The sequence below is a fragment of the Betta splendens genome, chromosome 5 (assembly GCF_900634795.4).
Source record: "Betta splendens chromosome 5, fBetSpl5.4, whole genome shotgun sequence".
Lineage (NCBI taxonomy): Eukaryota > Metazoa > Chordata > Actinopteri > Anabantiformes > Osphronemidae > Betta > Betta splendens.
Window position 1 is genome coordinate 13302614 of NC_040885.2, and position 14022 is coordinate 13316635.

Consider the following 14022-nt stretch of genomic DNA (forward strand, 5'->3'; position numbering starts at 1 on the left):
CGACCGGCCTCGTACTGGACATGTTACCTGCTCCCAGTTCAGAGTGGTTCCGACAAACGCCCCTCGGCTGTCGAGTCGTTGCGTCACTCTCCGACAGAGATTTGAGCTCGTGTGTCACAGCGTGGCTGCATTTCAACATATCCAGTCCGGAAACTGCCCTTAGCCCTGCTGGAGCTGGTAGGAACAGACCTACACCAGCACGCCGGCGCTTCAGCCTGTTGTAATCATCGCCTCTTATCTCCGCGTCCATAGGAGGGAGGCCTTTATCAGGGAAACAGAACACTGAGCGAGCAGGAACACGGAGAAGGAAAACAGGAAGGAGCTAAAAGACGCAAAGGCATCAGGTGTTGGACCAAAGGAGGTTGTATTGACTGATATAAATGTAAAGAGAACACATGAGTGCATCAGAGAGTGTGTCATAGTCCACCCTGCTCTAACTTAACATATGATGGGAAAAGTCTGAGAAACAAAGTTTTCATTCTTCCGTGAGCTCCCCACGTAAATGAATGATTGCGTTATGCAACATGATGGTGAGCGGTTACAGCCCGAAGAGTGAAAACACTGCGTGATGACCAGCGAGCTGTAAACAGCACGGACGACGCCATGGCAACAAAGTGAACCTGCGCGCAAAGCAACCTCGGAGCCCAATTTACTCTTCACAGCGAGGATGAGGAAATTAAAATGCGGGGAAAGAAATTATCAGCCGGGTCGTGCGTCATTGTCTACTCCAATCAGCCTCTGAGCCGGGAAGGCTGCTCCTCTGCGGGACCCTGGTGACGACCCCGTCCACAGCTAGGTGCCAGCCTCAACGCATGAGTCAGGCCTCTGTGGAGCGTGTGGGTGGCTTCTCCTGTGACTACTCCCTCCCATCGCACACACACACACACACACACACACACACACACACACACGCACACACACACACACACACGCACACACACACACACACACACACACACACACACACACACGCTCCACGCAGCAGGCCAGAAACCACGTCACATGACGCATCTGCACCATGTCACGCGTGCCCGTGCGCACACACACGTCCAGCACACAGCAGGGAGTGGCGTCTCCGCCGGTGTACGAGTGAGGCCGTCCATCTTCCCCTCCGCGCGTCTGCTGCTGCTCTCAGCTCTGCGTTCCATCGCGTGCTGACGGTGTTTGTCGGACTGGTGCGCGTGGGCCGGCTGTACCTGCATGTGAACCTCGGCGAGCACAGACTCACAAAGGCGCTTTATCTACTTCCTATTAGCCTAGTTTCCCAGGGCAGCGAGAAGTCAGGGGAAGCGGAGCTGTTGTTGTCTTCCTGGCTGGGTGCTTCCTGTCTGATAGAAAAGCAAGGAGATATCCCTGAAAGGAGCTGTTGGAGCAGGGGAGAGAAGAGCTGGCTGTTCTGGAGCCCTTTCAACGGCTTCCAATCTTATCTGACCCCAGCGTGGAATGCATCCACCAGTCGGTGCTGGGCAGAGTTCGGGAGAACGTGTCAGAGTCTCCCTGCTTCTTCTCTGCCTCCACTGCAGATAGTAAACAATGTAAAGCTGCCTCCGCTGGACTTCGCTGCCTTCACATGCAGCAGGTTATCTCATTTCCCACCACAGAGAGCAACGAGGTGCTTTTGAGCGTTTAATGTTGGTTTCCTAATCTGGAACAGGGATTTGTGTGGGGTTTGCAGCATTCCAGACGGAGCTACTTTCAGCACTTTAATGAGCGTGAACTTAATTAGCAGGACACCGAAAGCTCACTTTAAAAAAAAAAAAAGATGCTATGCAGCATTCACATAAAGCACACGAGCACTGTGGCGCATGGAGACTTTTGTTTATCGCAATCAGAAAAACAATTTCATTAAACTTAACTCATCATCACAGTCTGGCAGAAATCTCACACACACACGCACACACACACACACACACACACACACACACACACACACACACACACACACACACACAACCCATTCATTTCAACCATCACTTGGTCGACTCTAAACCTGAAAAGAACTCGACTGAACCATTTCAGAGAGATTTGTTTGGGCTTTGCCGCGTTCCAGAACGTATTTCAAACGAGCTACTTTCTGTTTAGTTTTTAATGAGTCTGAACTTAATTAGCGAGCAGTGGTGGGAAAACGTGGGAAGCTCATGGGAGAGTCTCCAACTATGCAGGATAAGCTCAAAGCACACACTCGCTGTGTAGCAGTAACAACAAGAGTCGCCTTTCACAGCTTTGTGAGATGCATATTTGTGCCTCCGCTCTTATCTGAGTAAACATTTGAGGACAGGCTGCCTCTGAATCTGTCTAGTCTGTCTATCACGCTTCTTCTCATTTATGACTCAGTGGTCGCCTCATGTGTGCACATTTGCGGTGGAGTGAATGTAAACATTAGCTTCTCCTCCTCCAGCCTCCCCATCCTGCCTGCAGATAAGAGTTCCTGAAATAGATTGGATCAAATAATGAGCTAAAAGAGCAGATGGGAAGGGTTATCAGCAGCGGTGAGGAGCGCTAGGCTTGTCCTGTAAATACACCATACAGATGCCTCAGAATGGTGGATACACATGCTCCTTGAACATGTCTCTGCTTTTAATCTGTGTCTGGGCGTTTACTGGGGTAAAGATGATTACTAGGCTGTAGAAATGGAATTAAGAGCCATCATTTGGTTAAAAAAAAGACCAAAACATCTAAATTCAGATTTAAAGATCTCATGTTGTGACACACTGAGAAAGTGTTTTTCTCTTTGTTGTTTTGGGCCTCCTGAAGGCAGACGTGTTGAGGGGCCGGTTCAGGTCAGGACAGATATTGTACAGAGCTCTTGTCTTGTCACTGTGGGGTCAGAGTAAAGCCACACTCTGCCCAATTTCAGACGGAGACAAGAGACGAGGGGCTAAATAATGGAGCAATTACAGTAAATATAAGCTTTGAGGAAGATTTGCTGGAAAGCTTTGTTAAGACCATACCCCTCGCCTTAAAGTGGAGTTTGAAGTGTGGAAGCCACTGATAATATCTGTCTCCGCCGGCGAGCGTGTGCACATCATTGTGTGGCTCAGTGTGACCTGATGTGTGCGTCTGTGTACACAGCAGAGTCTGCTTCTTTACTTGACAAGGAAGCGACCGGCGCACGGTGCCCCGTGAGCCCGGCGCTCACCTCCCACACTGCTTCAGGCTCCAGAGGCCTCTGCAGTGTTTGGTCTGAGGCGACGCGCTGGCTGACCTACTTCCTGTCAGGGACCACAGCAGAATGTGGAGGAGAGAAGACAAGCAGACTGGGATTTCTTGTCACTAGAACAAATGTTCCTCGTGCGTGGGGAGCTACAAAGCATTCAACAAAGCATGATCTCCATTTGAGGTTCCATTACAGGAGATCAGACTTGGATGACGTCTAGCTCCTCTTGTTGCAGCAGTGATAACCAATTATCATAATGTGAACGCTCTCCAGGCTCCAGGATAATTACAGGCCTGATTTAAAGTTGGCTTCTACTTTCCACTCAAAGCTACGTTCACAAAGCGGCGAAGGTGGCTCCAGCGAAGCCTCTAATTTGCCTTGTGGGTTGTCTTGGTCTCTAGAATAAGCAGCCGTCTTTGGCACAAATCCTCTGTCTCTGAACGCTGCTGGAGGATGAGCTCCACTGAAACAAAAGACGTTCCGTCGTGTGATCGATGATGGTGGGGAGCAGCGCCGTGAACGCCCTCAGGTGTTAAACTGGGTCAGACATACCTACGTTAATGTACATTACGTTGATTTAACACTTCTACATCAGCATATAGACACAATCTTTGCAGGAGGACAGTCTCCCACAATTCACTGCTTTGCTTAATACTCCCTCGGTTTATTATTTTCCTTTACCTTTCGAGGAAATGTTGTCGTCTCAAAGGCGGTTTCTCTATTCATCCGGCTCGGCTTTCAGCTCGTAGCCCTGGGGCAACTACAGTCTTCATACGCCTACTGCGTTTAGGACGGGACTCTACTTTTCCACCCACGCACCGCTCTCCCCCCGGAGCGGCACATTCGGCTGCAAACGTATGCGTCTCCACAGACGACCTGCTCGCAGGGGATGGAAAACGGGGGCCGGACCTCATCTGCATTCCCCCGAACCCGTGGGCTCGCTCATTACCAGGCTTGTGTGAGCAGTGATCCGGAGCGCCTCTGCTTCGAGGAATTAATGCGGCCGCTGCCCGGCGCCGGGCCAGGCGGACGCGGGCTCTAAATCCAAGTGTGAATGGAACAAAAGGCGCTGTGACAAAGCACACGCTCAGCCCTGAGTGACTCAGGCTGTCGTCAGGCCCGGCCACATGCACATGTTCACGTTCGCAGCAGCTCATCTGTGCACTGTCTCCTTCACTACAGCTTTGTACATCTTGAGAGCAGTCTGAAGCCCGTGTTCCCCAGTGGACTTTGATTTATACCTAAGTGCCTCCCTTTGATGGTGCAGCTCCTCAGTGGACACCGTCTAATATCTTTATCAGAAGCGCTGGGGTCCTGCTGTTTTCCTAATGTCCCATATGAGTGAGCCTGAAGCAGGAACTCAGGAGAAGCTCAAACTCCCAGAGCAATCAGATGCTGGAGAAGATTAATGGGTTGCAACTTTAGGTAAAGCCCTAATCCTGTGCAATCGGGACCTCCGGAAACCTGCGATGCTCATCGGCCAAATGCCAAAAACTTCTGTTTTGCAGGAGGACAAAGCAGCTCATGTCCTTTTAAAGATTCAATATCAGCGTGAGAGTAAAATGAAATGCAGGACAAAGACGGCTTAGCCTGCCACTGGACTCATCTAGACTCATCTGGACTCATTTGGACTCATCCAGACTCATCTGAACCAGCCTGACCCCCTCCGTCACACCACAGCTGTCACTGAGCCCCAGGCCAAACATCATACGATACACTATGGGAGAGTTTGTGTGGGTGTCAGTGTATAGGATTATGTGTGACTGTGACTGTATACGCTATAGCATGTTCCCATTCATGCTAATAATTACTAATGCGCCTTTGATCCAGTCACAGTCGAAGGATTACTTCGTCAGCGACTCCCCCGCTGTGTCTGAAGTGATCCTCAGGTCCTGGAGACTAAACACACCCTGTCATCTTCAAGGAGGCAGGCTGGCTTCCTCCACCCATTACTGACATCAGGCTGTGAGCCCTCATCATAACAATGTCCAGGTGTGATGCAACGGTGACTCGGTGTTGCTGCTTTTGATTGATCAAAGCATGTATATGAGGCAATTTACTCTAAATCCCTACCTTTCCGGTAATCGCCGGTGTAGTAGGAAGTGATTAATAACCGAAGGATCTGAGGGACACTCAGCAGTTTGGTATGGTTCACAGGCTGGAATGCTTTAATATGGCCGTGTTTACACTGCAGCCAGAGATGACGGCCCGTTGCCTGGGGACTTGTTTTGTGTTTCCACGCTAGAAGCCAAGTGTGTGTGGGTCTGCCAGACGGAACCACGATCCAGTAGTGACACGCTGCGATGTGTCAGCCTGAGCTGGGGCTCCTCGTCTCCCAGCTGCACCACCGGATGCTCCTCCGCAGCGCGAGCGTCGAAGGTGGAAATGAATGAAGCGGCGGCACCACGTGACTTACGATGCCCCAGAAACCCACAAGGTGTGGGTCATTACAAAGACTCAACAAATTAAGGAACAAAGCTATTGATATGATGCCCAGGGAGAAACCTGCAGACCAGGCTGGCCACAAAGTATTAGCCATTTATTTCACACAGGCATGTTTGTGAAAAGTCACCACGAATGCATGCTCAGCAAATTTAAACATGTGTTTACCTGGAAAACAGTCACCGTTTTCTAGCACTAAACCCTCTGCAGCTCTTTTTATATCCCTGTGAACTTTGGACACAGGTTGAATATGCATGTTGTTTAATTACCTCGGCAGTCAGGGGCAATCAATGCCGTGACCTTCTAAGTGAATAAATCATTGACGCCGATGAAGTCGTCGCTTCTGCCCATCAGAGCTCCACCCTCCCCGCTGGTGACGGAGTCAAAAAGGAGTCAGCGTCGTAATCAGCTGAGAGACTAGCGTCACCATGGTGCCGGAGAAGGAGAGCCACAAAGGGAAATTCCTGTCTGATCTCACAAGCTGAGATGAATATAGCCCAGAAGTGTGAGGAAGAATTCGGGATGTGGTTGATAAATCTTGGGTTGAGTCATAAAACAGAACCAGAGGAAGGACACAGTAACACAGTGACGCTGCGTGGCATGAGTCCTCTCATTAGATCTGTCTGGATGACGGCGCCTCCCCCGCCCTCCTGACTCACTTTATAAGGAACTTCCTGAGGTGTGACATCACGGCTTGGTGAGCGGAGGGGGCGGCGAAGTGGGAGCAGCGGTGCCTCGGACACAGAACTTCTTCCTCCAGTGACTGTGTCTGCAAAAAGGCTCTTGAGACACATGAAGTGCAAGAACATGCATAACACTTGTGGATGTAATTCACTGTTCCTCTTTTGAAAATGTGATATAATTTAGTTTCACACACACACACACACACACACACACACACACACACTGGTGTGCTGGTCACTACCGCCTCAGAGAATCCCAAAAATGTGCCTGAAAACATACGGGGGATTAGCGAGAGCCTGCTCATGTATGGCCAACATGTAACGATAAGCCCCCTGCGTTCGGGGGCCCCGGGTCTGAGCTGTAAGGGATTTACGAACTCCAGCACAAGAACACTCTGTTCTCGCCTCGCTCGCTCACACACACACACACACACACACACACACACACACACACACACACACACACACACACACACACACACACAGCTTTCTACTGCTATTGATTCAACACACACAGGCTGTCTGTATCTATTGTGCGGCTGTGTTTGGTTAGTGTGTATGTCAGTGCTGCGTTTGTTTAGCCTGGATAGATTAGGTGGCGTTAATGCAACGCCACTTAACGCATAAATAGGCTAAGTGACTGGAAACAGGCGTGTGAGCAATTGCACGTTCCTGATTGCTCATTTATTAAATCCATGTCTGTTGAACCCGGAGCCCTTGGCTGATTGCTGTGTGCGCAGGCGAACATTACGTCGGGTAAACAGAAAACAGGTCCAGCTAAGACGGTGATCAGATAAGTGTGAGGCGAAGCCACCTGCGCTGCGTTCTCGCCTGCAGATAAGAGTCTGTGCCGCTCCGTCAGTCGTCCCCTGCGCCTGAATCTGCTAGTGCATTGAAACCGTGCAACCTTTTAATATAATCCATAAAGCGCAAACTTTACATTGCAAGCTTTATTTTTGATTTAACGAACCTTCCGTTCTGCTGCTTGTGCAACGACCTGCAACATGATCAGGAGCGTGCTGTATACTTTATGTGCCCTATCTCCGCAGCGTCGTGCGTCAGCCGCCGATGCAAGCGGTTATAAACGAGGCGGCGCAGACTTTGGTCACATCAAGTCGACGTATGGTTGAGTTTGCGCCATATGTTTCGCCCCCGGGCGACTCCGCGGTCGGCGCGAACCCACGCGACGCCGGCGAAAACGAGCGCTGCGCCTTTAAGAGCGCGTGCGGCCGGCGCAGTCGCAGTGCGTCGCCAGCGCTTATAAAAGGTCCGGGTGATGGGAGGGTCTGAAACTGTCACATTTATTACACGAGCGTCATGATTTCGCTGGCGCCCAGTTCCTGATGCAATGGAAATCTGAAGATTACACACTCCAATAAAACAAAGGAAGAGGAGTTAAACCTGACCAGAGCACAGCGGGGGGCGGCGGGGAAGACTGCGACTTTATTTAGGTACGTTTAGAAAGTACTTTGAAATATGTAGTGAAGGCTACTGCTTGTTGTTGTGTACGTTGGTGCCAGCACAGCTAATTGATGCAAGTTGAGGTCCTGCTGTGATTTTTGCAGCGTTTTAAATCTTTAGTTTAGTGTGTTCACGCACACTTCGTGTGTGTGTGTCGACGCGAATAAATTCAAATTAAATCGAGATTATGTGGATTAAAATAATGAAAAAAATGACATGTCTAATAAATCTAACATGTATTAGAATATTTTTATTTAATGCAAAATATTGTTTTTTTTCACGTTACATAACCTATTGATTGTATTGTTTATAGTCTACGGAGTTCTATTCCGATAGTCCAGAAAGTCTAATGCGCCTTTTCCGCTTAAACGATGGGGAAGTAACAATTCATTGTGTTTCATCATTGGCTGGCCTTGCCAGATCGGTGATTTGTGTGTAGTGGTGTGAGTCACCTGCCTGCTAGAGGGCTTTTAACCATTATTATCTCAATCCGGTAAAGTGAGGGGGTGTGCGCGCTGTTTGCTTGCCGCACAGGTAGAGCGGGTATGGTTGCTCGGAAACCGCTGCAGGGGTGACATGAGCGGGGTGTGAACTCTGTGTCACTACTACAGCCCTGCGCTGAAGGCGACCGATCTGCCGCTGTTTGCTGTGCTCCACTGTGTCCCGTGTGACCTGCACAGACAGAGCCCCTACCCCTAACCTCAGTTATTCTATAACAATCACAGTTTAGTAATTACATTATAAGCTATCAATCAAAAGAAGAGCCATAATCTGAATCGGTGCCTTAAAGAATTCCTCCTGCAAGGGTTAAAGAGCTGCATGACGAGACATCATTTGTTTAATCCTGTTGGCTGTAAAAGCGTCTGTGGTGGTGAACTGCCAGAAAGAACTGTCTTTGCACCTGTTGCAAGAGGAAGCACAAGCCCCTCCGGGTTCATTATCGGGGATCATGTTGCTTTCCGTCTCTGCCGAACCGAATCGACGGCCCTGGGCAGGGTTGGGGGGGGGGGGGTAGTCATGCCTTGTTGGGCAGCTTGGCTCCGGCTGATGCACCAGGCTTCCTGTTGTTTTAGAGCTTTGTTTCTGAGCAGCTGTCAGGGAGGCCCATAAATATGGCTCAGAGACTGAGAGCGAGGGATCTGTTCGCCTCTCAATCATCACTCCAGCGTTTCAAGGAGGACAGTGTGTCCCCTGCACCTCATCTGCGGTCTGCAGCTGAGACAACCATCAGTGCTAAGGATCCATCTGTGTTCCTGCTTTCACAACAGTAAAAGTGGCGCTGGGGCACGGAGGTCATTAGACTTCCTGCAACATTACACAGACACCACCACACACTAATGCTTATAGTATGACATATTTACACCATATAATTGTGAAATAGATTGTGACATCAAAAACAGCTGAAGCCCTCACAAAGCAAAGAAAAACATATCAGATTTTTCTTGCCGTGAAACCCTGACCCCACAAATGTAAATGCGCCGCCGGCTTTGTTCCACTCGGTGTGTCGCACACATTGTTTCTTTAGCCCTGGCACATACTTGACAGGACACAAACATTCAGTTCGTCTGACATGAGGAGTTCTTGCAACATAAGGTACATCGCTGGTAACAGGAGGAGCCCCGTCCGCTGCGCTTCAGGACAAGCAAGACTGCAGCACAGTCAAGTTTTAAAATAAACTCCCAATCTATAGAAAGTAGAGGCTCAGACGTGTGGTTTTGCTTCTTTTTGTATTCTGTATTTCTCGCTAACTTGTCAGACTCTTGGGTTTTTATTCTCGTGCTGTGTTTATTGTCATATCTCTGTAAAACACTTGGACCGCAGCATTATGAATGGGGTAGTTCCCTGTGGTCGGGGTGTGTTGGGAAACAAAAGCCCTGTCAACTAACCCTTTGTCATTCCTCTGTTGAAGGAGATTGTTGTGTCGTCTCATAGACAACAGACGGGGCCATTACTAAGCATTTGGCCTGGTGGGCAGCACTGCTCTGTAATTTGCTTCATATGCATCCTGGCCTCGCTAGAGGAGGTGGCGCTGGTTTCAGAGAGCATTTTTCAGTGTGCTAGCACATGTTCTCCTTCTCTTCATCTGCTTTGGCATTCAGCCTCTCTCCGCTGTCATTCATGGCTGTGTCTTGGCTGTGTTACAGGTACACCAGAAACAGGGGGCAGCCAGCCGGGTGATCTGAGTGTTTCCTGGCTTTGATGCGACCCGAGTGTGCCTGGAGCATGTCCACAGTAGGCCTGACTGCCCAGGAGATCTCTTTTCCCATAGAAAACCCCTTCCTGCGGGGCAGTTACTGTCACGGCATGGCTGGATCCAAACCCTCGTGGAGCCTCCGCCATGAGCTGGACAAGTGAGTGTTCAGGTGCCGGGACCAGAAGGTCAATTAGAAAAGAAACATCTTTTCAAATCTGCATGACATGAAGTTTTAGGGTTCAGGTCAGCCTGAGATTTCATGTGAAACTAAAATTGCTATTTAGATCATTTATACTAATTTATAATTCAAATGTTCCTCTCTACCAGCTGCTACTTCGCAATGGCCACAGGTCACACAGATTACAGCTCTCGAGCCCAGCAAAAGGGGCCACCTCCACCATCTCTAAACTATGAGAGTAAGTGCTTCATCTGTCATCTGCACATTTCAGAACGCCCGCATTGCATGTTTTGTGAATCATCTCCTACAACACAGGCCACAGAGTGTAAGTGATGTTCCAGAGGTCCAGAAAATGCCAGTAGCACTTCTAGATCCAATAAACCTTTAGTTGTAAACTGGACTGTAACAAGTCTCAGACATGAAGTACTGTGCCAATAATATGATGTTCTTTCCCCTCTCTCAGGAAAGAAACACAGTCCCAGCTCACAAAGATTACTACCCCCGAAGAAATCCCGTCCTTCCCATCTTACCTTGTCCTGCACCGCCGAACCTTCCACCCAAAGCCCCGTGGACGACGATCAGGTGGTCCCCTCATTCAAGAGGCTTTCGGTGCACGAGTGCAACAGTCCGCCACAGACTCCAGGACGATGCTCAAAGCCTCTCCCACCTATCCCTCTACACACGGACATCTCCCCCGAGCAGGCAATGGACAACGAGGTAGAATTTTTCACCAGTACGGACGACGACCAGCGCTGCCTGGTCACCGACCAGTATCCAAAACCTTCTCCTTTTCGGTGTGGGATCCCCAGCCGCAGGAGCTTCAGAGACTGTGGGCAGGTTAACTATGCTTACTACGATGGCCCGTTAGGCCCCCAAAGCCAGAGACAGCCCCAGCAGCCCCATCCAACACCTCCTCCACAGGAAGTGCGGAAACTAAAAGAGGAGCGACGCCAGGAACTGCCTGAGCCCGCGGTGTGTCAGAAACCGCAGGACAAGTCTCGGAGGCGGCTGCAGCGCTCCCACTCTGGCCCAGCTGGGTCCCTTAACAAGCTACGCCTACCGTGCCACAAACGCCACCCTCAAGGAGCAGACAAGCCAGAGGTTCCACCCCCTATCCCTCCGCGGGCAGTTAAGCCGGGAGAGAACCGCCGCTGGTCAGCAGAGGTCTCATCCTGCAGTGATGAGTACAGACCACCCAAGGTGCCCCCCAGGGAACGCCTGCCCGGAGGCAGCTCTCGCACCCCCAGCCCCAAGAGCCTCCCATCGTACGCCAACGGAGTGATGCCCCCGACCCAAAGCTTCGCACCCGACCCTAATTACGTAAGCTGTCGAGGTTTACAGAGACAGAACAGCGAGGGCTCCCCCTGCATCTTTCCTGTCATAGAAGACGGCAAGAAGGTCAGCAACACACATTACTATCTCATGCCCCAGCGGACTACTTTCATGGACTCGTTCTGCGGCACGGACAGCGCCGCGGCTCGCAACACAGATGTATCGGACTGGGACTGCCACACCAAGCGAAAGGAACACGTGGATTTAGTTTGAATGGTTTTAGCGGAGCTAGCAGAGGACTCTCGATGAGTAAAAACCACTTTTTATACTGGTGAAACCGGAAGCTAACAACCCTGAAACTGCTGCTTTTACAGTTTTTTGACCCTTTATGTATTCTAAACACACAGGCTATGTGTGCACTGTATTCAGTTACTGCTAATGTTTGAATAGCTCTCACCACCCAGATACTTTATAGAAATAAAATTATGTCACACTATAATGACATACTATTGTGGGCGAAACAATGTAAAGCTTATTTTTGATAGGATTTTTATTTCATAACATTTACTATTGTGCTTTTTTTTTCTAATGATGTGGTACAAGCAGGTCTTGAACCTCACATTCTCAGTGTTTTTGTCTGGAAGGTTAAGGCTGTTTTGTGAGGTGCCCTAGAGCATTTTGATGCTGCTTCTGTATCTCAAAGGGCACAAAAGGTCAGTGATGTGTCCAGACTATATATGAAGTAAACACAAGGCCAATTAATCTTTAACAAATGAAGGATACAAGCAGACAAATCTCTGTTTGTTTGCTGTTATATATCAACACTGATATGGATTCCCAGCCTTGATGAAGTCTTACTCATATCTGTGTTTCCCACAAGGCACGTTGTCGTGGTACATTTTGTACTAAGAAGTGGGAGCATTACTGGTAGCTATGTTTCCATTGAAATGTCTAGTGCAGCTTATGTGGTTAAGTCCTGTGTGTGTGTGTGTGCCTGTGTATGTGTGTGTAAACACGTTTGTGCATGTGTAAAGCAGATGAAGTGTTCCTGTGATCCTATTAGACAATTAACTAGAGAATTGTCAACTTGTTACCGTGCCTGCTTGTTTGCAGCACCTGTTTAAGAAGTGAACACATTTAATTAGCCCGTCGTTCAGTGTCCACGTCTCTCTTTGTTGCACAGAACTTGCTCTGTTGATGTGAATGTACACCATTCTTAATGAAATCAAACAGTTGGAGGAGCTTGTTTTTGGCGAAGCTGTGAGTCATTGCTTGAAACACATTTGTCTCAAGTTCTACCTCCTTTGTGATATTAAACCTCTTATTTCACATGCTCCACATTACAATTGTGTTCGAGGCTGTAGTCTGAAATCATAGTCCACAAACTACGACGTAAACGATTTCACATGCAACCTGACAAAAAGCTGAAATTGACTTAAGAGTAACACAAAGTCATTCTAACTAGAAATCCAAAAATAGAGACTTTCAGATTACGCAGATCTCAGAGATATAAGGTTTACCTGTTAATAGAGATGCATTACAAAGAAGGTGCAGGGTTTACCTGCTCGACACAGACTTTCCTGTTCTGCTCATGCATTCCTGCCTTACATGATTGCAGTGGGTGTGGTCTCGAAGACTTTGGCTGCTGGCAGCCGAGAAAATACATGAATTTTATAGTTGTAGATTGTTCAGGAAGCGTCAGGGTGGTATAGTAAATGTAGCACATGTGTTGAAGTAAGCCTTGGTACGGACACGGTGTTCAGTCTGGGAAACAGATAACTGCTAAGGTCAACTGGTCAATGAAGTATCCTTTTTCTCTCCCTCCTGCTTAAAAACGCAATACTGCTTTGGACTTAAATGTTTGAGAATGTTTACATGATACAGTACACAGACAATTTAATCTTAAGGTATTCATGTCTTATTAGGAATATTAAAGCTGAATGAAGACTAGTTTATCAAGAAATGACTTCTCTGCTGTGTAGAAAATATGCACTGGGAGAGTACAATCTGCTGTGTACAGTATTTAACAATTCCATGTTGTTATGAGTAGCTAAAAAGGAAACAAAATAAAGTGACTTATTTATGAGCCTGCCTCATTCTGCTTCTTGAATGTGTGGAGTGGAGGAGTGAACTCTCAAGTCAGCTGTTTGGCCTGTTTTATCACCCACACACCCTCATGCTGTGCCTTATTGTGACTGGCCTCTATCCAGAGAAAGACGAGTGACTTACAATGGTCGACTGACAGGTGTACAGTACAGCCGCCTTCTTCCTGGTTACAACACGGTCTCCTCCCGCGTGAGTGCTCAGATGCTCAACAGCAGCCAGCGTTGCCTCACAGCTTCTAAGCACTTTACAGTGTTACAAGTGTTTAATCCTGACCTGCGACTTGCGAAGAATCATTAATGTGATGCCTTCTGATTTTGTCTCAAAGGAATAAAAGGCTTCAGATTGAACATGAAAGCTCTTTCAGCTGGTTGAGTCCTCGCTGAGCTGCGAGGTGACAGCATGGGTGGCTACTAGCCTCAGGTGACTCACCTGCTGCCAGTAGACGTGTCATTTGCACTTAGCTTTTGAATGAGCAATGTTGTGCTCTTACTGTACAGTTCATTTCTCCTGCTCCACTATCAGTGTTTGC

At 48.6% G+C, this 14022-nt stretch overlaps 1 protein-coding gene across 1 annotated transcript; it reads left to right on the forward strand.

Moving 5' to 3' along the window:
* Positions 1–7551: 7551 nt before the first annotated feature.
* On the forward strand, positions 7552–13473 carry errfi1a (ERBB receptor feedback inhibitor 1a). The gene is made up of 4 exons (XM_029149656.2): positions 7552–7733; positions 9888–10094; positions 10265–10353; positions 10579–13473. Exons 2-4 carry the CDS (start codon positions 9943–9945, stop codon positions 11658–11660), a joined length of 1323 nt encoding a protein of 440 aa, XP_029005489.1. The 5' UTR covers positions 7552–7733; positions 9888–9942; the 3' UTR covers positions 11661–13473.
* Positions 13474–14022: the final 549 nt, after the last annotated feature.